Here is a 22,957-nt window from a genome sequence, read left to right as displayed (position 1 = left end):
TAAGCTCAAATCATTTTTTCTTTTTCTTTAACTTCAAACTAACTACACCCCTTAAATTTAGTAATGAAATCAATTAAACAGTCATTAACTGGATGTGACTCTAATCACCACTACAAAGAAAAAATGCAAAAATCATCAGCTGTTTACAATGAAATTATATACTAAGTGCAACATAAATCCCTAGAACATCTCCAAATTCATACACCAAAAAACTCTTTCTTTGCAGCTGAAGCTGAAACAGAAGAAACAAATACTCTTTCTTTTTTGTAAACAAGATCAGCCGACTCTATTTTGTACCAAAATACATTCACCAACATAAAATTATATATATTTCAGGTTTTCGGGTATTACCCGATCGGGTATCGGGTAACCCGATACCCGAAAATCTCAATAACCCAATACCCGATCCCGACCCGAAACCCGATTTTTCGGGTATCGGGTATCCAATTACCCGATTTTTCGAGTTCGGGTATCAGGTATCCAATACCCGATATCCATTTTGATAGCCCTATTTATTTTATTTCCCCCACAATTTAATTATTTTATTTGAGTGTAGGATTAAACCTAGACTATAAATTTAAAATAACCTAACCCTAGCCACCAAAAACTCACGCCTCCCCTCTCTTCTCTTCATACCATATGCTCCTTCTCCCTCTCTTCATCCTCTCCAAAAATCCTTCATCAACCCTTTGTTCTTGCATCAATTTGGAGTTGGAACTTCAAGATTCACCGAAGAATCGCATCAATTATCATTTCTACTGTTTGTTTTGATCAAGAAAGTATAATTGAATTCTTTTCCTCATCCTTTCCATTGAATCCTTGTTCTTGATTCCCTAATGCATATAGTGAGTGTAGAGATCATAGATCTCAAAGTTAATCGGTTGGGATTGAGGGTTACATGAGAAAATATATGTGTATGCGTTTATTGATGTGGATGAATGAACTTGTGGATGATTCGTTAGCGAATGATATGTGAATATATGAGAACATGGTTGTGAGATCTTTTTGAAGCATGATTATGTGTTGGAAGTATGGATATATGTGTTTGGATGAATGAATAGATAAACCCTAATTCGAATTTGTGAAGCATGAAAATTGTGGTGTTCGTACAGTAGATTTCGACGTGTGTTTGACCAACCAAACGATCTTATTTTGGCGCGAATTTTTAACTGAGTAAATTTGAGATGTCTTCTGTGTTGTGTATAAATCTCAGCCTCGTTTGTCGAAAGATGAATTTTTAATGAATTTTTAAAGTTAACTGCGCAGTTCTGTCAGAAATTGTATTCTCGTCCAGTGAGTTTCGTTTTTTTTATTTTACCAACCTAAAGATGTGATTTTGATGTGAAATTTTAACTGGATGATCTTTGATGTGTCTACTATGTTTTGGTAAAATTTCAGCCCCAACGGAGGTCGGATGGACTTTTAATGATTTTTACAAAACGACTGCGCAGTTCTACCAGATTTCTGTCATGTTAAAATAATACTTGTTGTCAAGTTTGAATGAATTACATGATGCATGTGTGATTAAGGAACGTATCTTATGGCGTGGTTATGTTTTATACGTTGAGGTATACTATGGTGTGTTTCCTTATGTTGGTGAACGTTTGGGATGGGTAATTTAAGAAAACGATGAAAGGAACGATAGAACATGCATGATAAATTGTATTGATGGAAGGCTGATTGTGTTGTGGTGTTGACAAGGGTTGTTGTGCGTACGTGAGCACAAGGAACGAGGGTTGCTTTTGAGTTGTGTATTTTGTTGTCTAAGCAAGCGAGGTGGGCTTTCTTTAACTAAACTCTTTTATTTTTCCAAAGTATGATTGTGGAGCTATAAGGGTGGTTTAAAGCGTTATGTCATGCCATGGATTGTTTTGTTTGAGATTGTGTGCCTGATGCCTAGTTCGTCTGAGTTTACTCCGTTAGGCTATATGGCTATGTGTGAAACGAATTCGGGTCTGAGTACCCTATCAGGCTGTGTACACTGGTGGGATCGGGAGCCGTCCTTGCTAGTCGGCCGGTCTCGTGGCAAATAGTGTGGCCACACTTTCACCGCACTGTGGAAAGATGATGTGATTGTTGGATTGTTAAGAAAGTGGGGAGATTGTTTGCCTGGCCAGGCTATGAAATGTTTTTGTGTTCTCGATGATATTTCTTAACTACTTGTAAAGCTCGAGTTCACTGGTATGGATGACGTAACTGTTCTAAAATGTTTTCGGCATGAGCCCATTGAGTACAACAAGTACTCAGCCCTGCATATGTTTTCCCTATGTGCAGGTTGAGCGGGATGTTGCAGCGGATGTTGAGTGAGCTTTAGGGATTTCCCGGATGCGTCGTGTCTTCATACATGGGCGTCATCCCAGACTCTCTTTGATACTTGTTTTTCCGCTGCCATGTTTGAAATAAATTGCTAGAAGTCTTCCGCACTATTTAATAATGTTTTATGACTTTAGGTATCTTGAGACTGAAATCCGTTGCTTAACCTTTCAATAAACTAAAATATTTTCTTTTTGAAGTTAATTGGGTTGTTCATATTAAATGTCGTCCTTTATTATGTTAAATGCTTAGAGACTTTAAGCCGCTGCTTATTTCGTTAAACTAAAATGTTTTTTTTTGTAGACGAAAACAAATGTTCTTTTGGGAGTTAATTAGATTCTTGCATTAAGTGTCATCTTTTATTGTGTCCTCCATTTCTTCCCCGCTTCTTAGTCTCTCCCCTTGGTCGCGATTTCTCCGTCCTTGCTATCCTTAGTAAGGGCGGCCGTGACATTAAAATACTTGGTTAGGGGAGTGGTCATGTCCTTAGCCGAATCTTTATGGAGTCAGTGGTTCTAGGGTCCGATTCATTGCTTCTAAGCGGCCTTCTGCTGCTGGCGCCTTATGTTGTGGATGGGGATGCACCTTGCCTTTGCGGGACTAGATGCTTGGCCATCAGGGACACCATCTCCCGGACTGAGTAGACCTCCGCTCTAACATCCTTCTGATGTTTTATTTGCAACTCCAACTGGGTTGTCTGCATCTTTGTTTGGGCATCAGCATTCTGGGCTAGTCTCTCCAGTAGCCCCTTGATAGGGTGGCACTAAGGGTGGAAAAAGTAGTCGTTTAAGTGCGCAGGAGCTGAAATGTGTTGGAGTGGCCAAGTGTAGAAGCAACCTGATGAATTCGGAAAAGAAGCGGAAAATTGGCCAGAACTGAAGACAAACTGATCAGTTGGAGACAATTGGACAACTGAGCTTGGCAGATTAGTGAGTTGATCAAGATGAGCCAACTCCATGAAGATATGAGATGATGAGTCAGAGGAGAGAGAAACAAGGAACGTCCCTCTTAGCAAGGGCATTAATGCCAATTCAGGGGAATCTTTCCCTAGGGATTGGTGCCTAAGCCGTCCTATAAATAGAGGATGACATGAAGAAGAAATCATCATCGATCACTCAACACTCTACATTCTCTTATATACTTAGGCCGTAGATAGTATTGAGCAAGGAGGGTAGCAGCGACTGGAGTAGACATCCTACCACCTCATCCCTCTCTTTTTCCTCATGTAGGAAGAAGGGAGATGAATCTTTGAAGAAATCCTTCATCTATTTGTGTTTTCTTAAACCCCAAGGGGTCGAAACATTGTTACTCTGTTTTCAGTCTACTTTTCTGGATAATTTTCGAAACCCGTAGTTGTTTGCTATTTTTCCCTTAGTTAGCTCCTGTTTTGTTGCTCGATCTTTGGATCTGAGTTTGAAATTCTAGAATTAAGTTGAGATTGCCGAAGATTTTATGTGGAATGAAGTTTTTTTTTAGAGTTGGTTCAGATCTGATGTTTTTTTAGTTGGAGCTTGTTATATTTGAGTTTGATTCTGTTCGATCTTTGTTGATAATCTAGATTTGAGTTTAGCGTTTGAATCTCTTTGGATTTGTTTGTTTACATCTGGATCTGAGTTTAAGATGTTGGTTACATGGAGTTGGAGTGTCTCTCTGTTGATCTATTTTCTGTACGTCTGAATTGCATGGATCTTTCTCAGATTTGTTTTCTAGTTTGTTTGTTGTTAATACTCTATTTGGATCTACCATGGAAGCTTAGCTAATTTGCTTTTGTTGGTCGTAGAAGAAGGCCGTAGTTAGTTAGAGTAACCGTCTCTGTCACCTTTTTCATCGAAGCTGCTTTTCGGTAGTGCGTAGTTTCTTTTTAGTGGTCCCGATTACTTTTCGCACTCGTACTTTTTAAATGAGTTTATCAGTTGGTTATGTGTTGTTTTAAACCTGTCTAGTTTAGTTGATCGGTTTCAGTATCTAAAAGTAAAACTTAACCCACTTAAAAGCGTGGCAGCAGCCGAAACCTCCCAAATGTCCCAAACACAACTCAATACGCCTCTGTCTTGTGGGATTCGACCTTTACTTCCTTTAACTAGTTAATAGTATTGTGGTTAAGGTTTTGAAAGCATGAGTCTCTCTGGTTGCGCAAACAACGACGAGTCACTAGTTTGCCTTGATCAAGTGCGCGATCCTTATATGTTTTACTCATGCGTAAACTTGAAAACACTCGTGTCCGAAAAGAATAGCTCTCAAATGGCGACGTTGTCGGGGATGGATGGTGTTTTTATGTGCATGTGTTTGAGATACTGGTGTATATATTTTGATTTCCTTTATTTTCTTTTTCAATTTATGTTCCGAGGCCCGAATTTTGGACGCTGGAACAACACAGTTAACTGGAGGGATACAGAGGCTAATTGGAGAATCAGAGAAGCAGCAAACCCTGTGACCACCAGATCTGGGTTGAACACAGAAGAACACAGGGGGAGGAGGATAGACTCCCATTTACTGACCTAAATGAGGAAGTTGTTACAGAGGAAATACCCGTCCCAATGGCTGCTATAGTGGATGATGATCCTGAGATTGGATTTCTCAATGCCCACTTGAGTGGTGAGCCAACTCAAGCCATCGTGGTAACCCCGTCATGCCGCATTTCTACGGGAGAAGAGTAGATAACCCTTACCCTTATACATTCTTACACGAGTCCTGCAAACTCTGTGGAATACAAAAGCGACCAGCTGGATCCAGTGAGGAAGACTATAGGCAGCGAGCTATTCCTTTCGCACTGCAAGGGAAGGTGGATACTTGGTTCATGAGGCTACCCCCGAGATCTATAAGGACATGGGCAGAGTTCCGATCAATTTTCTTGGATTATTTCTTTCCATCCACAAAGATGAATGCTTTGAAGAAGGAGATACAGGGAGCCCATCAGGATAGCGATGAGACTTTAAGTCAATATGGAGGGAGATTGAAGGGGTTGCTTGATGCATGCCGAAACAATCACATGGTGGAAGCTGAAGGTTTAACCCCAAAGAGTAAGGATCTCATGAACTCCTCAAGCGGTGGTAATTTCTCTAAGTTGAAGGTGAGTGAAGCCAAGAGGGTGCTCGATAGGCTGATCAATGCCAAGAAAGCATATGATACACCAAGGGCCACGATATTGAGGCGAGTGGCGGCTAACACAACTGCTGATACGGCAGAGGAGAGAATGGAGGCCCGAATGGATAAACTGGAGAAGGCGATATTGGCAGCTATGTAGAAAAGCAATCAACCGGTTCCGCAGGAGTAAGTGATGAAGGGGTTGGCAGCGGAAGCACACGTATATATTACATAATAATTCTGATCTATTTAGCAGATTATTTTGACAAAATCTATTCGCGCAATTATCACATGTATCATCCTCATAACTTGAATTAAATCATGTTTTAAGTGTAATTGAAACATAAAACATGCTTTTCTATAGATTAGTCATTTTACCTTGAGGATTCTCCAAAGAATCGAAGATAGCTCGCGCCTTCTCCACGTGAAGATCTTGAGTACTAGACCACAGATCTTCTGACTGGTTCCCGGACTGTATGCTGATATCAGTGTGGGTTGATCTCACCAGAATACTATGACTTAAGTAAAGAAAACAGAATTCCCTTACGGAGTATGAAAGGGGAGAAAAATCGTCCCCTATGAGAGAGAGGAGAGGGATGAAAATTTTGACAAAAAAATAAGTGTATTTTCTGTCTCCTTTATTCTCCTATTTATATTAAGTCAAATATTGGGCCCAATGAACTCACAATTTAATATAAGCTTATATTGGAATATTACGAGCAGCAACTACAGAAGTAATATTGCACTATCCATCCAAATCCAAAATTATTAGTAATCCAGGTTTTCATTTGTGTGTCGTTCATTTCCCGCGCTTAAGATAGAAAAGAAACACATTTTCTCACTCTTACTTTTCTCTCTCTTATACTTTATTATCTCTATTTTTCGCCGCTTCTACTTTGTTATATTTTTATTAAATACATATACATATTTTTCTTAATTTCAGTGTTGGAAAGAAATATCTTCATTAGGAACATAGGAAATATATAGTAATTGAAACATATAAAAAAAATTAGCCATTTAAGTGGAAAAGAGAGATTATTTCCTTCATAATTATATTTATCGTTTCATTAAATTTGACTTTGATTTCTATTCTATGTAATTTTGATCAATGTTAAATTCTCTAAATTCTGTCCCACATCGACTTGGTGAAGATCACATCTAATCTATATAAGTGTGGATAACCCTCCCCCTTATGAGGCCTTTTAAGGGGTGAGTGACCCATTTCTAATATGGTATCAGAGCGGGCTCAAGTCGATGATGGTTTTCTCTTTATCTCTTATCTACCTCACGAGTGGAAGACCGATGTCCTTTCCGGCCCACATCGATGATGGTTTCTCTTGCATTGCCTACCCACGTGATGGAAGACCGATGTCCTTTCCGGCCCACACGTGAGGGGGCGTGTTAAATTCTCTAAATTCTGTCCCACATCGACTTGGTGAAGATCCCATCTAATCTATATAAGTGTGGATAACCCTCCCCCTTATGAGGCCTTTTAAGGGGTGAGTGGCCCATTTTCTAATAATCAAGTCTGTAAAGCTATCTTGTCAAATCTGTATAATTAATGATTAATCAAATACCAAAAAGATCTGCAAAAGAAGAACCACATCTGCTGAAGAAAGGAATATGCTTCACTTGATCTGGATACGAAGTGTCGTTGTTACACGTGCATGATTATTAATTTATTCTCAAGGCAAGCACCCAGAAATTTCCCTCTGACATTTACATTTAGAGACTCATTATTTTTAAATTGAGTGATGACTTAGTTGCTGTAATATTGCATTATATAATGAGATCTAAGCAAGCAAAATGTTTTGTAGGGAAGGCAACACCACCCCCTCCCTAATCCAAGCCCCTTGGCCTAGCGGTAAAGGGTGCTGGATACCGCATCCATCCTGGAGGTCTCGAGTTCGAACCCTGGGTGGCATAATTTGTCTTTCCTCCTTATTATAGGAGTTGATTTGTAATTTCCTCCTTTATATATATGATATAAATATATGAAGTTAATTTAAAAAAAAAAAAAAACCACCCCCTCCCTAAATTGCTAAGCGCACACGTATTTAATATGAAATACCAATCTTACCCTTCACTAAGTTTAATTGAAATGCATTCAAGTTTATTTAATTATAATAACATTAAAAAATAGGAGTGGTATATATTTATTGCCTGTGTTTCATTAAATTGTCACAATAGCAATTAACACGTATGATGTGTTAATTTGATAACAAATGCATACTATAATCATGAAACGGTCTTATTCTTGAAGATAGGTAATACAGTATATAGTAAAAATTTAAAATATTAATTAGATAGATATAAAGATATCACAAATATACTTTGAGATGCAGTTTTAAATGACAATTTGTTTTTAATATAACGTAATAAGAATAAAAAAATAAACTCTATAATAATGGAAAATAACGATTTTGAACTTCTTATATACATATAAATCCAGATGCTTTTTTTATATTTTTCAAATTATTTCTGTTCTAAATAAAAATCAATGTAACGAGGATGAATGGCGTGCACTCAAGTTTGTTCGAAGAGTGGAGCGCAAAAATACTAAATTAATTTTAGTTTATTGAAAGTTAAATCTAAGAGCATCCCCAGCGCTACTCTCCCGGACGGATGGCGTCCGTGCCGCTGGAGCGGCTTTGTGCTGTCCGCCGCTGTGCTCTTGCCGCTGGCACGGCGCTGCTCGATGCATCAAACACGTCCGTGCCGTTGAGCAGGCTGACGTGGCGCGACGGGATTGGCCAACGGCAAAGCCGTTAGCATTTTTAATTTTTTTTAAAAAAATCGAATTTAATTTAAAAAATCTTTTTTAAATAAAAAAATATTTTTTCCCACTTCCCAATAAATTATATCCGTTTTCTTCTAACTTTTAATTTATTTTTCAATTTTTTTCCCCAAAATTCACATTTTCATCTATAAATACTCCCACTTTCACACAAAAAATTTCTCACCACACTACACAATTCTCATCTAAATTCTCTTATCAGTTCTCAATCTTTTACTCTTACAAAAAAATGTTCGGCTCCAGCGATCACCCCTCCGACTCCCGCGGTTGGAACCACGAATAGTTTGGCTCACAACCATTCCCTAGTCCGGAAACGCAATTCTCGGCCCCTCCTCAAACCTAAGGTTCTCAAGTTCCGGGTGGCTACCGGCCTTACCCAGTGGACGACCAAGATGCCCCCGATGGGCGATACTGGTGGGGACCCGAACCCAGATCGTGAGGGATCGGCGGCTCTCAAACTCCTCCTCCTACTCTTACTCTTACTCCTCGTGGTGTCAGCACCCCGTACACTCCGACGAAGATGGATCAGTTATTCAAAGTCTATTTATTATCTCCGAAGATCCGGAGGTTGACACGAACCAAAGCGGGGATAGGTTTTGGTGGCGCGTCTCTTGCCGGTACAATGAAAACCGCCCGGATGGAACCATCGAGCGCAATGCCATCTTCAGAGCCAACGAAGAAATCCAAAAGTTCTAGGGGTATTACCTTCAGGAAGAGCGGTCGGCGGAGAGCGGCAGGAGCAAGCTCGACATCATCAGTGCCGCCTTGGCAACCTACCAATCCCAACATTACAAACCATTCAAGTACCTCAGCGATTGGCAGGAGGTGCGTGTGCATCCGAAGTATAAGGGAGGCGTACATCCTCCTCAAGCTCCTCCAGTAAACGGTCGAGGTCGGTATCCCTATCCGACGCCAGCGAGAATGAGGTGGCTAGCCAACTTGCCGAAGCTAACTTGGGTAGCCCCGACGCCGGCCCGAGTAGTTCCCAATGCTGGCCGCAAGGAAGGAAGAAGGCGACGGCCAACCGCCGTCGCGCCACGACTCCATCCGCCCCGGCTCCCTCTCCCACTCCATTTGTGCCACCTCAACCCCTCACCAACGCGTTGTGGACCCTTTTGGCTCAACTCAATTTGGCCGATAGGTCTCAGATGACTCCCGAGCAACTTGATTCACATTTTGCAATGATACGGGGTCTCCAAAAAACATTGGGGATAGGGCCAAAGGACTAGTCTTCCACGGGGGTATTTTTTAGCCTTTAATTATGTATTTTTTATTTTTTAGGATTTTAATTATGTATTTTTTATTTTTTAGAATTTTAATTATGTAATTTTTATTTTTTAGAATTTTAAGTTTGTAATTTTTATTTTTTAGGATTTAATTATGTAATTTTTATATTTTAATGTATTTTTAGTAATTGAAGTATTTAAATTAAATAATGAAATGATGGACCCTTGAGCATGTCCTTGCGGAAGAGCATGAATGTGGGTGTTGTGCTATTGGGGAAGAGTATGGAGTAAAAAATTAATAAAAGTGGGTCCGGTCCATATTCGTACTCTTGCCAAAGAGCACGCACGTGGGCGACGTTTGTAGGTTGAGGAAGAAGGTGCGAAGAAGCTAAGAGCATCCACTACAGGAAGAAGGGGGCGGACGACTCGGAGGGGGCGATTCCGGGGCTATCTATAGTGGGAGGCACGTCCGCCTCGGGGCGGACAAAAAAAAGTGGGGCGGGCGCACCATCGGCGGAAACGGGGCGAGGAAGGGTTGATAGCGGGGCGACGGGGCGATAGGCGCGCCGGCCTATATTGGGGCGGTGCCCGGCGCGCCTATTCCGGGGCGGACGTCCGAAAATATTTTTTTTATTCAATTTAATTTACCTATAAATACACCAAATTCCTCTCATTATTTTCACACCATTCCACCTCTCCCTCACACATATTTTCTCTCACTAGAATTTGTGGTCTGAAATGGACGATTTATGGAACGACGCGTGGAATTCTCTGATCCAAGAGCTGCAGTACGAGGCCAAGGAGGAGGAAGCGGCGGAACGCACGGCGAAAGTGGCGAAGGGCGCGATCCCTCGTGCGATTAGTCGTCAGCGGACCATCCGACGAGACCATAACGGTGCGCACCAGCGTCTAATGGCGGACTACTTTGTGGATAACCCTCGTTATCCACCCGAGATTTTTCACCGGCGATTCAGAATGTCGCAACCCCTCTTCAACCATATAGCGACGAAATTGGTGGAGCGTTACCGGTGCTTCACCCTCCGGAGTGATTGCACTGGCCGGATCAGGTTGTCTACGCTTCAGAAGTGCACTGCTGCAATCCGGCAGCTTGCGTACGCCGGACCAGCTGATATGTTCGACGAATACCTACAGATGGGTGAGACGACTAGCCTCACAGTGCTTAGGCAGTTTTGTAAGGGGATTCGGGAAATATTTGGTGGGGAGTTCCTACGAAAGCCCACCCCTTCTGAGTGTCAAAGTCTGCTGGATATGCACGGTTCGGTCCACGGTTTTCCAAGAATGTTAGGAAGCATCGATTGCATGCATTAGGAGTGGAAGAACTGCCCAGTGGCGTGGAAAGGCCAGTTCACAACTGGATTCAAAAGCAAACATCCATCGATGATCTGGAAGCCGTTGCTGACTACCGCTTGCGGATTTGGCATGCGTATTTCGGTGTTGTCGGCTCGAACAACGACATAAATGTTCTTCAGTCATCGCCGCTCTTCAATAACGAGTGCCGGGGCGAGGGTCCAGAAATCAGCTTCGTAGCCAACGGCACGCAGTACAGTATGGGGTACTATTTGGCATATGGGATATATCCTCGGTGGCCCGTATTCGTCAAGACAATTCACCAACCGGTAGGACCGAAGAAACAATACTTTGCACGGAAACAAGAAGGTGCTAGGAAGGATGTTGAGCGAGCTTTTGGTGTCCTCCAAGCACGATGGGCCATTATACGGTGCCCGGCACGAGTTTGGCACGAAGATGATATCGCAAATATTATGTTGGCATGTATCATATTGCATAATATGATAATAGAAGATGAAGGATTTTCGGCAGAGCGCTGGGCACCGGAAGAGGGCGCAAGTACAAGTAACGGTTTCGCCTCTGCGCCGATCCAGATGGGCGTACCACAGAGCAATGAATATTTGATCCAACGTTTCAGTGATATGCGCAGGAGCACGGCACATACCACACTCTCGGCCGATTTGGTTGAAGAAGTTTGGGCACGTAGGGGAGGTGTCGGCCTAGTTTGAATATTATGATGTTTAATATATTAATATTTCGTTGCATAATTTTACCCCCATTTTAATACGACGAAAATGTAATGTTTAATTTTAATTTCTTCACTTATAGCCATTTTTTTATAATTACGTTTAATCCGATAAATTTAATTACTTATAATTGAATTAAAATTTAAATGAAAATTGATTATAAAATTTCGGGACTATTGAAATTGTCCGCCTATAATGGCAGAAACAAAAAATTAGGGTTATGAATAAAAAAAAGGGGCTGTAACAAAAAAAAGAAAAAAATAAATAAAAGGGCTTTGGCTATTGGAGAAGGCCGCTATAGTGGATGCTCTAAATATAGGGATGGGATCCCCTGCTGTGGTGGGAGCACAGCAGGGGCTGCTGTGCCTCTCCCATACAAATATTTTAATATTTAATTCAAATTATAAAAAAAAAAAAAAAAAAATTTAAAATGTTTTTTGTGAGGAGCAGCCGCCCCTGCTGTGCTCCCACCACAGCAGGGGATCCCATCCCCTAAATATAACAAGGGCAGCACATCTCTGCTTTTTCTCTCTCCTCCTCCCCACCCTCTCTCTCACACACACTGATTAAAACGCACTCCACCATTGATGCAGTTTCTAGAGACGCATAAACTTCAAACCCTGCGCTACTAACCTATCACTCTTCCATTCTCCAATTCTACACCATTGTATTCACTACTGTAGCTGCGATTTCGAACCAAGCCGGCAGCCGCCGAGCTGGTGAGTCTGAGTTAATAGATAATGTAGGTTATTTGTTTAATTTTTTGAAGTTTGATTCTGGAAATTGCTCAGTGTAGGATCTCGATTTAGTCTATTTGTTAATTAATCGGAATTATGTCGTGTTGTTCATGCCTTTCTTTTTGCTTTTTTAGGTTGTATTTCGTCGGGTGATTTAATTTTGTGGCCTCATGGGGAAGGGAGGACAAAATTACGGTGATGATAAGGAGCCAAAAGGGGATTATTACGCTGCGTGGTCGAAAGATGTAAGAGAGTGTGAGGAGAAGTTTCAAGTGAGGAAGGAGCATGGATTATCGGGTGATGATGTGGAGAAGAGGAGGCAGATCTACGGTCTTAATGAGCTGGAGAAACACGACGGGCCTTCAATTATGAGGTTGATTCTGGATCAGTTCAATGACACGTTAGTTAGAATTTTATTGGTTGCGGCGGTGGTTTCTTTTGTGCTGGCGTGGTATGATGGCGACGAAGGCGGGGAGATGGAGATCACAGCCTTTGTGGAACCTCTGGTTATATTTTTAATATTGATAGTCAATGCCATCGTTGGTGTTTGGCAGGAGAACAATGCTGAGAAAGCACTCGAGGCGTTGAAGGAAATACAGTCAGAGCATGCAACCGTTATTCGTGAAGGTAAAAGGGTTGCTAGTTTGCCGGCGAAGGAGCTTGTTCCTGGAGACATTGTTGAGTTGAGAGTTGGGGATAAGGTTCCTGCAGATATGAGGGTGTTAAGCTTAATCAGCTCGACCCTCCGGATTGAACAGGGTTCATTGACTGGTGAGAGTGAGGCAGCGAGTAAGACTACCAAGGCTGTTTCAGAGGACGTCGACATTCAGGGGAAGAAATGTATGGTGTTTGCTGGGACTACTGTGGTGAATGGGAACTGTATCTGTTTGGTGACTCAGATTGGGATGAATACAGAGATAGGGAAGGTGCACTCTCAGATTCACGAGGCGTCTCAGAGTGAAGACGATACACCCTTGAAGAAGAAGTTGAATGAATTTGGAGAATTTTTAACTGCCATCATTGGAGTGATCTGCACTTTGGTTTGGCTGATTAATGTGAAGTACTTCCTTTCTTGGGAGATTGTTAATGGGTGGCCAAGGAACTTTAAGTTCTCTTTTGAGAAGTGCACTTATTACTTTGAGATTGCCGTGGCATTAGCAGTTGCTGCTATTCCCGAAGGTTTGCCTGCAGTCATTACAACTTGCTTGGCACTTGGCACACGTAAGATGGCTGCTAAGAATGCCCTTGTTCGCAAGTTGCCTAGTGTTGAAACTCTTGGCTGCACCACAGTGATTTGCTCTGATAAGACTGGGACTCTGACTACCAATCAGATGGCAGTGTCTAAGCTTTATGCTATGAGTTCCAAGCCCCATGATGTTCGATCCTTTGATGTGCAAGGAACTAGTTATGATCCATTCGATGGGAAAATACAGAACTGGCCAGGGGGTCAATTAGATTCTAATCTTCAAATGATAGCAAAAATTGCTGCTATCTGCAATGATGCCGATGTGGAAAAAGCTGGCCAAGAAAAATCTGGACATTATGTGGCCAATGGAATGCCAACTGAAGCTGCTCTTAAGGTATTTATTTATCTAAATAGTTTTTTCGTGATGTCTTTCTGCACTAAATTGACAATACTTTCTTCCAGCTTATTAATTAGCATACAACAATGCTTCCAAATCTATTCACTGGTACAGTTAGTAACATGCTGCGCAATGTAATATTCCCCAGTTTGGGCAGTTGAAAGTTAAATTTCCTTTTTGGAAACTTTTCTGCTCATATTTTTCATTTTGTGAATGTTTCTGAATTTCCTTGGTAGTATTATTGACTTTTTTCTTCTTACTAACTGGAAAGTAACTTCGTGTTCATACCTTGATGAATAATATTGCATGAGTTGATTATGTTATCAGGTTCTGGTTGAGAAAATGGGCCTCCCTAATGAAATAGCTTCTGGACAGTCTTCTGGATATGATGGCGTTTTAAGTGAGTATATTTTTTGTGCTAGAAAGAATCAATCTGCAATTTGTTGGGATAGGCCTCATCTGAAATTTGAAATTGAATAACTAGGGTGCTCCTACGCATGGAGTAAACTCGAGCAGAGAATTGCTACCCTTGAGTTTGATCGAGATAGAAAATCCATGGGTGTTATTGTGAATTCTCGTAGTGGAAAAAAGACACTGCTTGTAAAGGTAGGCTTTTCTCCCCCATTGCTAATGCTCTATTTTTCAAGTTATCTGATCCTGCTTGATAGAGAGACTTAATTAAGATTTGATGTTGATTCTTGTATGGCTTTATATTTGCAGGGTGCAGTGGAGACACTATTGGATAGAAGCTCATTTGTGCAATTGCTTGATGGATCTATTGTACAAATGGATAAAGAGTTTAAGGAAGTTATATTGAAAAGTCTGCATCAAATGTCAAGCAGTGCATTACGAGTTCTGGGTTTTGCATACAAGGATGACCTTCCAGAATTTGCTACATATAATGGTGATGAAGACCATCCAGCTCATCAGCTCTTACTGAACCCTGCGAATTATTCCTCAATTGAGAGCAGATTAGTGTTTGTTGGTTTGGCTGGTTTAAGAGTGAGTTTTTTTGTTATTATGATTCAACTTTTCTCTCCTTAGCTCTACCTTGACATGTCATTATAATCTTTATGATTTAACAGTGACATTCTTTATGTTGTTTAAGGATCCACCGCGAAAAGAAGTCCCTGAAGCAATTGACAATTGTAGAACAGCTGGAATCAGGGTTATGGTAATTACAGGAGATAACAAAGAAACAGCAGAAGCAATTTGTCGTGATATAGGTGTTTTTGGTCGCCATGAAAATATCACTTCAAGGAGCTTAACAGGAAAAGAGTTCATGGAACTCTCAAGCCGTGACAAACAATCACATTTAAGTCAAAGTGGAGGGCTTCTTTTCTCAAGAGCTGAACCAAGGCATAAACAAGATATAGTGAGGTTGCTCAAGGATTCTGGTGAAGTTGTAGCAATGACTGGGGATGGAGTTAATGATGCACCTGCGCTGAAATTGGCAGATATTGGAATTGCAATGGGAATTGCTGGAACAGAGGTGAACACTTTCTATAAAATTCCTAAATAATGCATGCTACTTGATATGATCAGAGTCAACAGACTTATAAAATTCTGCAACTTGGAAGAGCTGTTAATACTACTACATTGAAAATGTCTCTTGAAACTGTTACATAATTTTAGGAATCCAGATAAGTTCATACTTTTTCCGTGCAAGAAACAAATTATTCAATCCTTTCTAATCACTCATTCTGCTCTTTCCTGTAGGTTGCAAAGGAAGCGTCTGACATGGTTTTAGCTGACGATAATTTCAGCACAATAGTTGCTGCTGTTGGTGAAGGCAGATCCATTTACAATAACATGAAGGCTTTCATCAGGTAACAATTATTCAATTTATTTGCTTCAATTACATTAGAAATTATAGACCTTCTCAGATTTCCTCTCTTGATAGGATCCGTTTTTAATATCAACTATTTGTTCTGAATGTTTCAGTCTCTTGTTAGTCAGGTTGTGGATAATTATAGGTTTTTATAAAGATGAGGCTGAAGGTTCAAATATGGAAGTCTGGTTTTTAATTTATTTTGGATTAAACTATAATTTCTAATTCTTTTTAATGGTTAATGATCTCCTTACATGTTGCCTTTCCTAACCATTTTTATAGCTCTGGGAATGGAAATTGGTATGATTGATTGTTGAATATACCTAGAGAGTGTGGGCTGTTAATTATTGCGTTACAGTAATTAATATGTATTTTCCAACTGGGAACATTTTAAGGTACTTCCATTGAAGTGAGATTTCATCATTTCTGGTCCTAGTGCTGCTTATTCGGGAACTTGATTTGTACTTTCCCATATGTAGATGATCTGAAATCTCAGATATTTGTGCAACATAAAATTTCATTTCTAAAAAATTATGGTTTCCATGAGCTACAACATTAGCTTTTATCTTCCTTTGTTTTGTTTGTATAGTTACTTTAATTACAACGGCACTGATGAAACAAAAGCACACTGGTTGCATCTGGTTGATGTTTAAGCTTATTCCAAGCTATTTGATGTATTATTCTCTTAAGTTAGTTTCGAAAGACAGCTGTGTTCAAATAAGTTTCTAGATTCATCTGTCAGATAATCAAGTGTAGTAACTGCAATCAGGTGTTCTGTTTTTCACTTTGTAATGATGACATGCTCCTTGTCGTCCTTACTACAGAGTATCACTTATAGTTGTTTCATTGACCACAGATATATGATCTCCTCAAATATTGGTGAAGTGGCTTCGATATTTCTAACTGCTGCCATAGGCATTCCGGAGGGCCTGATACCAGTGCAGCTTCTGTGGGTTAACTTGGTAACTGATGGACCACCAGCTACTGCTTTGGGATTTAATCCACCTGACAAGGATATAATGAAGAAACCACCTAGAAGAAGTGATGATTCATTGATCAGTCCATGGATTTTGTTTCGCTACTTGGTATGTACCGTCATTGCCTTGAACTTTGTCTTCTCATGCAAGATGCACATTTATATAGCTACTGTCATGTTGAAACAGGTAATTGGATCTTATGTTGGTTTAGCAACTGTGGGAGTATTCATTATCTGGTATACCCAATCATCTTTCCTTGGCATTGATCTCAGTGGAGATGGGCACAGTCTCGTAACATACTCTCAGCTAGCTAACTGGGGACAGTGCCAAACCTGGCAGAACTTTACGGCCTCACCTTTCACAGCCGGGGATCAAGTTTTCAAATTTGAGAATCCATGCGACTACTTCCAGACCGGGAAAATAAAGGCTATGACTCTCTCTCTCTCAGTGCTGGTTGCTATTGAGATGTTCAACTCGCTGAATGCTCTATCTGAGGATGGAAGTCTCATCACAATGCCTCCATGGGTCAACCCTTGGCTTCTCATAGCTATGTCAATATCGTTTGGGTTGCACTTCCTAATCCTCTATGTGCCTTTCCTTGCTCAAATATTCGGCATTGTGCCTCTAAGCGTGAATGAGTGGCTGTTGGTGTTGGCCGTGGCTCTACCGGTAATATTAATAGACGAGGTTCTGAAGTTTGTGGGCAGATGTACAAGTGGGGTCAGGAGATCAGACGCAAGAAGATCTTCCAAGCATAAGGCAGAATGAGGATGCAGATGACGATTTGAATGCCGAAACTCAGAGCTGAAATGGTGATAAACACCACCGTTTCTTCCGCCCTTGATATAGAAATAATGGCCTACCTGATTTTGCTGGAGATTGATTAGAGAGTGCAAAACTTTGAGATATAGGGTTTTAACTAGATCTTAACCCGGTGACTTGCCTTGTAATTTACGGCAAACTTGTTACAGACATTTGGTTGAAGCACTTATAATTTAATCTTTTTGTCCTTTTTCATGTTATGGCATCTTAAATGAAGGAGGCTGCCTAGCTGGACATAATTTCTTAGTACTTGTATATTTGTACTTATACATGAGCAACCACACAAACTTAACAAGAGAAAAGCGAAATGCGGAAGCTACGCAAATCATTCATCGCCCAATCTCTCAAACTGGCCATTGAGAAAGGTGATCTGGAATGATAGCCTGAAATCTTCTACCTTAGCCATGAGATTTTCATCTTGTAAACCCCCAGCTGCTCCATGATAAACTTTGGGAAATTCGAGTCTTATATGTGAATGTACTCATTCGAATCGTCACGTTCTTTTCATTGTTGTAACCTAGTAAAGAGACCAGATGGCCATGGTGGAAGTGTCTCGATTTATGTTGCTATGGGATCCCAAATTAGCCTCTCTTGTATGCAAGATTCATCCCATCACCTAGAACACCTTTCTAAACTTTTTCTTAGCCACCAACTCAGATGCGAGTCTTCATAGCTAGATCCATAATTGTGTTTCCGAGTTTGCTCTCGTACAACTCAAATTAACAAGAAAAGGATAAGATCTAACCCATAGAAAGCTAGATCAATTAGACATAGATGGAAGAAAAGAGATAGAGAAAGTGTATGAGATAGGAGACCTCCTATGGACCTTCTCCTAAAAGAAAACGACAACCCAAGACAACTTTCATTTACACAACCACCTATATTGACTCCATAATTCTAGCTACACTCAAGCCAGATTACATACCGTTACCTATTCCAAATTTGCAATTGAATAATTGAAATAAGCATCCATTCAACAGTAAAATTTTGTAGGGATAGTTTTCTTCCTCAAAAAGGATTAAAAAATTATACAAAAAGAGTTTTTACTCATCTAAGTCTCCGCTAGAATGAGCCACAATAAGACTATTTACTTTCCGGATGCCCAACTCTAGCTCGGGAGGAACAATGAGGCGATCCCTTACGGGTTTGTTGGGTTCCCACAACCGGATCCTCCGACGTGGCCCAATTTTTCCGTCTCAGTCAGGGAGTAGGGATGATGGTCGTCAGGGTCGACGTCTTCGATGGACATCAGAATCTGGGACAAAGACTATGTCGGGTTTTAGGGTATGTGGGGGATGTACACATCCTCATTTGAAGCGGGCTTTGTCGAGCCGGCACTCCCAGGAGTTGTTGCTTCCGCATGACATCTATCAACATCTATCATAATCTAAGGTGAAAAGACCTTGGCGCATTTTTTAGAGGAAAAATGGAAAGATCAAGTGTCTTTTATTTCTGTACTTTATTTTGAGTCTTCCAAAGTATTTTTAGATATGAAAATAATTAATTAATTAATTTTTGAAGGAAAAAACAATTAGACAAATAATGGTCCAATAAAATGCTATCTTCTTGAAGAAGTTTTGAAACACATTTAAATAGTGCACTACCATTAATTTTTTTTATAATTAAGTTATTAAATTTATTTATTGATTAGTCTTATATTTGGGTTAAAATTGGAATTGTTCTAGAGAGTTTAGTTTGCCTTCCATTTATATTTCGGGTTAAAATTGAGATTTAACCGGTTATTGCAATACTTTTTCTTCGAATTAATTCACAAGTTAAACGACAACACATAATTCACAAGTTAAACGGCAACACAAATATATGATGTTTATAATTTTTATTCTATATTTAATTAAACAATACTACTCCCTCCATCCTACAAAAGATGCCACACTTCTGGGATGACAGGGGATTTTAAGAGGTTTTTGTGTGTTAGGTGGAAAGAGAAAATATAATATTTATATTATTGTGAGAGAGAACTTTTTCTAAAATTAGAAATATGACATCTTTAGTGGGACAAACTATAAAGAAAAGTGAGACATCTTTATGAGAAGGAGGGAGTACTAAGTTTATAGATTAAATTACGGAATAAGATGAAATTATATATATTTAAAATTGAATCTAAATTATAAAGTTTGTATAACTTCTTAAAATAAAGAGTAGAGTAAATTGTCACATTATTTAAAACAAACAAGATGCATAAAATATTATTGTTATATTAAGCTATAATTTACTTTTTATACGTATATGTGGCGGGAAGTAAGAAATTTATTATTTCCAATATTAAAAATTCATTTAGTCTTTGGTCATGTATATCAAGTTATGCTAATGGTCTGAAATCAAATTGAAGAAAGAAGTAATCAACTAAAATGTGATTATTGGATAATAAAAATTTTCTAACTTGACTTCTCAAAGAAGTTTTAAATTTTTATGATTTAAATTATTTATATATTTAATGTGGATATGTTTAATATTCCATATACTCCCTCCATCCCATAAAAATATGGGCAATGTTTGGCACGAGAATTAAGACCAAAATGGTAAAATAAGAAAGATGAAGAGAATAGTATGGTAAACTACGAGAGAGAATGAGAATGTTAGTTAAAATAGTGTTAGTAGATAATGACACCTACATTATTAAATTGATATAACTTTCTAAAAATGGAATGCACATATTTTTGTGGGACGGACGAAAATGAAAAGTGCACATATTTTTATGGGACGGATAGAGTATATTTTTCAAATTAATTTTTTTAATTAAGCTATTAAAAAAATATACAAACTTGCATAGCACTGTTATACAAACTTGAAATTACGGAATAAGACAAAAATGGAAAGTACCTTTTATTTGTTAATGACTTGCATAGCACTTTTAATAAAAATCTTTACTCACACATATTTTTTCTATTTGTATATCTTATTCTAATTAACTCATACTCTTTGATCATTAGTCGCACATCTTTTTTTTGTCATTAATTTTGTTATTTTTACTCCACTTAAATTATAAATTAAAATTGTATAAATGTTTCATTATTTATGGAGTAATAAATTCTTAATTTAGAGTGAGACAAGATAAGTACATTTGTGTTTTTTTAAATATTCATTGCTTTGAATTCTTATTTTCTATATATTTATTATATTTTACATTCATTATTTGAAACTCTTATGTCTCGTTCATAGCACATGTGTTAATACTAGGTTTTTCTAAATTAAGACTGGAAATCTAAAAAGAAAATTGACAGAGAAAAAGTTTTTTGTGCGAAAACAATTACGTGATGAATAGACATTTGTAGGTGATTATAAAATTAATTGGAGGATAAAAAAGAAAAAGTATAAGAAAAGTGGAAAAAACAACAATATAATGGGTTACATTTGGAAAAGTAGGATAATTTTTATGTTTTACAATTGTCAAAAAAAATTGAATGGTCAAAATACGAAACCCTCTCAAGGGAGTGAGTGGGCTTCACGAACCAACCAAAAGAATCCACGTGGGGGTGTGGAGTAACGGCCCGTGCACCTCCCCCTTTCGTGTGACGTGAGCCGGGCGTGTGACGTGAGCCGGGAGGTGACGCTTGCAATGCTTCCCTTGTCATGTAGTTCTGCGAGAACGGAACAGATGTTCACAGTTGTAGATGCTCTTAAGATTGAGCAAATAATTTGACAAGAACTTTACATACAAAAAAAAAAAAGTTTTTCAGAGCCTTTGTCATAGCGGCAATGAGCTTAGACATTATTATATGAGGTGCCGAGTTCGAGCCCTATTGACATCAGTTGCAATTTCCTACTTTCTATAGTATAGGAGTTTATTTGTACTTATCCGTTGTAATTTCCTACTTTCTATAGTATAAGAGTTTATTTGTACTTTTTATTTGTAATTTCCTCCTTTATATAGGAGTTAATTTTTGAAAAAAAAAACTTCACATACAAAATTTAATAATACCTTCATCCTTGAAAATTAAAAACATTTGAAATAGCACGAGTTTTAATGCATAATTGAGAAAATAAGAGAGAAGAATCGATGAAGTAAGAGATAAAAAAATGGGTAAATTAAGAGAGAGGACAAGAAAAGTAATGGAAGTAGTGTTAGTGGATTATGTGGTCCATGTCTTAAAATATACCAAATTGTGAATGAGACAGATTTTAATGTGGAATTGGTAAAATAAGATAGAAGGGAAAAAAGTAAGAGAGAAGTAGTGTTAGTGGAATGTGAGATCCATGTTATTAGTAGTGTTTGATTGTGTTAGGTAGCAAATATGAGGTCTTTTTTCAAACCTGGTCTAATTTTTGTGTACAACCAAAAATGACAAATGTGATCTATTTTTCGTGGACGGAGGGAGTAATATTTTCTATTTATTTATGTTAATCTTAGAAACTATTTATAATTTTTTCTTTATTCTACACATGTTTCCCTTTAAAAAAATAAAGAAGACAGGAAATTGAACAACTTAGAATCAAATTATTATTAGGGTTTTGAATTTTCTGATTAGTCAAATTGAACTAATCAAATTTATTTATAGCCTAGTTAGTTAGGCTGTGAAGATGCATTGTATTAGTAAAAAATTTCATTAATTTCATAAGTTATTACCAAAATTAGATATTTGTATTTGATTAATGAACATTATATTATGTATTACTAATTAATTATTATTGGTATATAAAAACTAAAGTTCCACCTATTAATATTTCATATTTATGTTAATTTATTAAACTATGTAAATCGGTTTGCAAATATTCCAATATAATCCATTGTAAAGAAGAAGAAATATATAGTCTGAATTTCCTCCATGTGTGGGGCTCGGGCTCACCATCTCTATTAGAAATTGGCCACTCACTCCTTAAAAGGTCTTATAAGGGGGAAGGTTGTCCATATTTATATAGATGAGCTAGGATCATCATCAAGTCGATGTAGGACAAGATTTAAGAGTTTTAACACGCCCCCTCACGTGTGAGCCGGAATAACACATCGAACTTGCATCACGTTGGTAGGCAAGAGAAGAGATAAAGAGATAAAATCAATCATCAACTTAGGCCCGCTTTAATACCATATTAGAAATGGGTCACTCACATATGAGAAATGAGTCACTCACCCCTTAAAATGCCTTATAAGGGGGAGGGTTGTCCATACTCATATAGATGAGCTAGGATCATCACCAAGTCGATGCGTGAAAAGATTTAAGAGTTATAACAATCTCTAATAGTAATACTAATACTAAGGACCCGTTCAGGTTCCTAGATATAGCAATGGCTTCAATTCTGGTCCAGTTATGGTGTTCAAGTTCTTAGCTTCATTTGTGGAAAGCCCTACGGACCTGCATTGTTGATTCAAGGAATGTGCATAAATGATTTCTTTCAATTTTGGTGGTATTTGTTTCTGCATTGGAATATGTACCCAGAAATGAAATCAAGTTTCCGTGTCTACCCCTCTGAAAATCCCATCTTTCACACAAACTCCCAACTCTCTCAGCCCCTATTCATGAGTTTCATAAGTCATCCGTCTTGACTGTGGTTAGATCAACAAAGTGAATGACTCTCC

At 38.8% G+C, this 22,957-nt stretch overlaps 1 protein-coding gene across 1 annotated transcript; it reads left to right on the top strand.

The window, feature by feature from the left end:
- The first annotated feature begins 11,981 nt into the window (after nucleotides 1–11,981).
- LOC121790920 (calcium-transporting ATPase 4, endoplasmic reticulum-type-like) lies at nucleotides 11,982–17,619 on the top strand. Its single transcript, XM_042189012.1, has 9 exons — nucleotides 11,982–12,193; nucleotides 12,346–13,791; nucleotides 14,122–14,194; nucleotides 14,279–14,400; nucleotides 14,515–14,796; nucleotides 14,903–15,286; nucleotides 15,514–15,623; nucleotides 16,482–16,710; nucleotides 16,789–17,619. The coding sequence occupies exons 2-9, from the start codon at nucleotides 12,382–12,384 to the stop codon at nucleotides 17,368–17,370; spliced, it is 3,192 nt and encodes a 1,063-aa protein (XP_042044946.1). The 5' UTR covers nucleotides 11,982–12,193; nucleotides 12,346–12,381; the 3' UTR covers nucleotides 17,371–17,619.
- The last annotated feature ends 5,338 nt before the right edge of the window (nucleotides 17,620–22,957 follow it).

The sequence above is a fragment of the Salvia splendens genome, chromosome 2, assembly GCF_004379255.2.
Source record: "Salvia splendens isolate huo1 chromosome 2, SspV2, whole genome shotgun sequence".
Classification (NCBI taxonomy): Eukaryota; Viridiplantae; Streptophyta; class Magnoliopsida; order Lamiales; family Lamiaceae; genus Salvia; species Salvia splendens.
This window is presented reverse-complemented; position numbering and strand designations above follow the sequence as displayed.

Bases quoted from the DNA above. Each gene is read 5' to 3' on its own strand.
- LOC121790920 (XM_042189012.1), top strand. From the start codon at position 12,382: ATGGGGAAGGGAGGACAAAATTACGGTGATGATAAGGAGCCAAAAGGG. The intron at 13,792-14,121 runs GTATTTATTTAT...TTATGTTATCAG, and splicing joins CAACTGAAGCTGCTCTTAAG to GTTCTGGTTGAGAAAATGGG. The intron at 14,195-14,278 runs GTGAGTATATTT...TTGAATAACTAG, and splicing joins TGGATATGATGGCGTTTTAA to GGTGCTCCTACGCATGGAGT.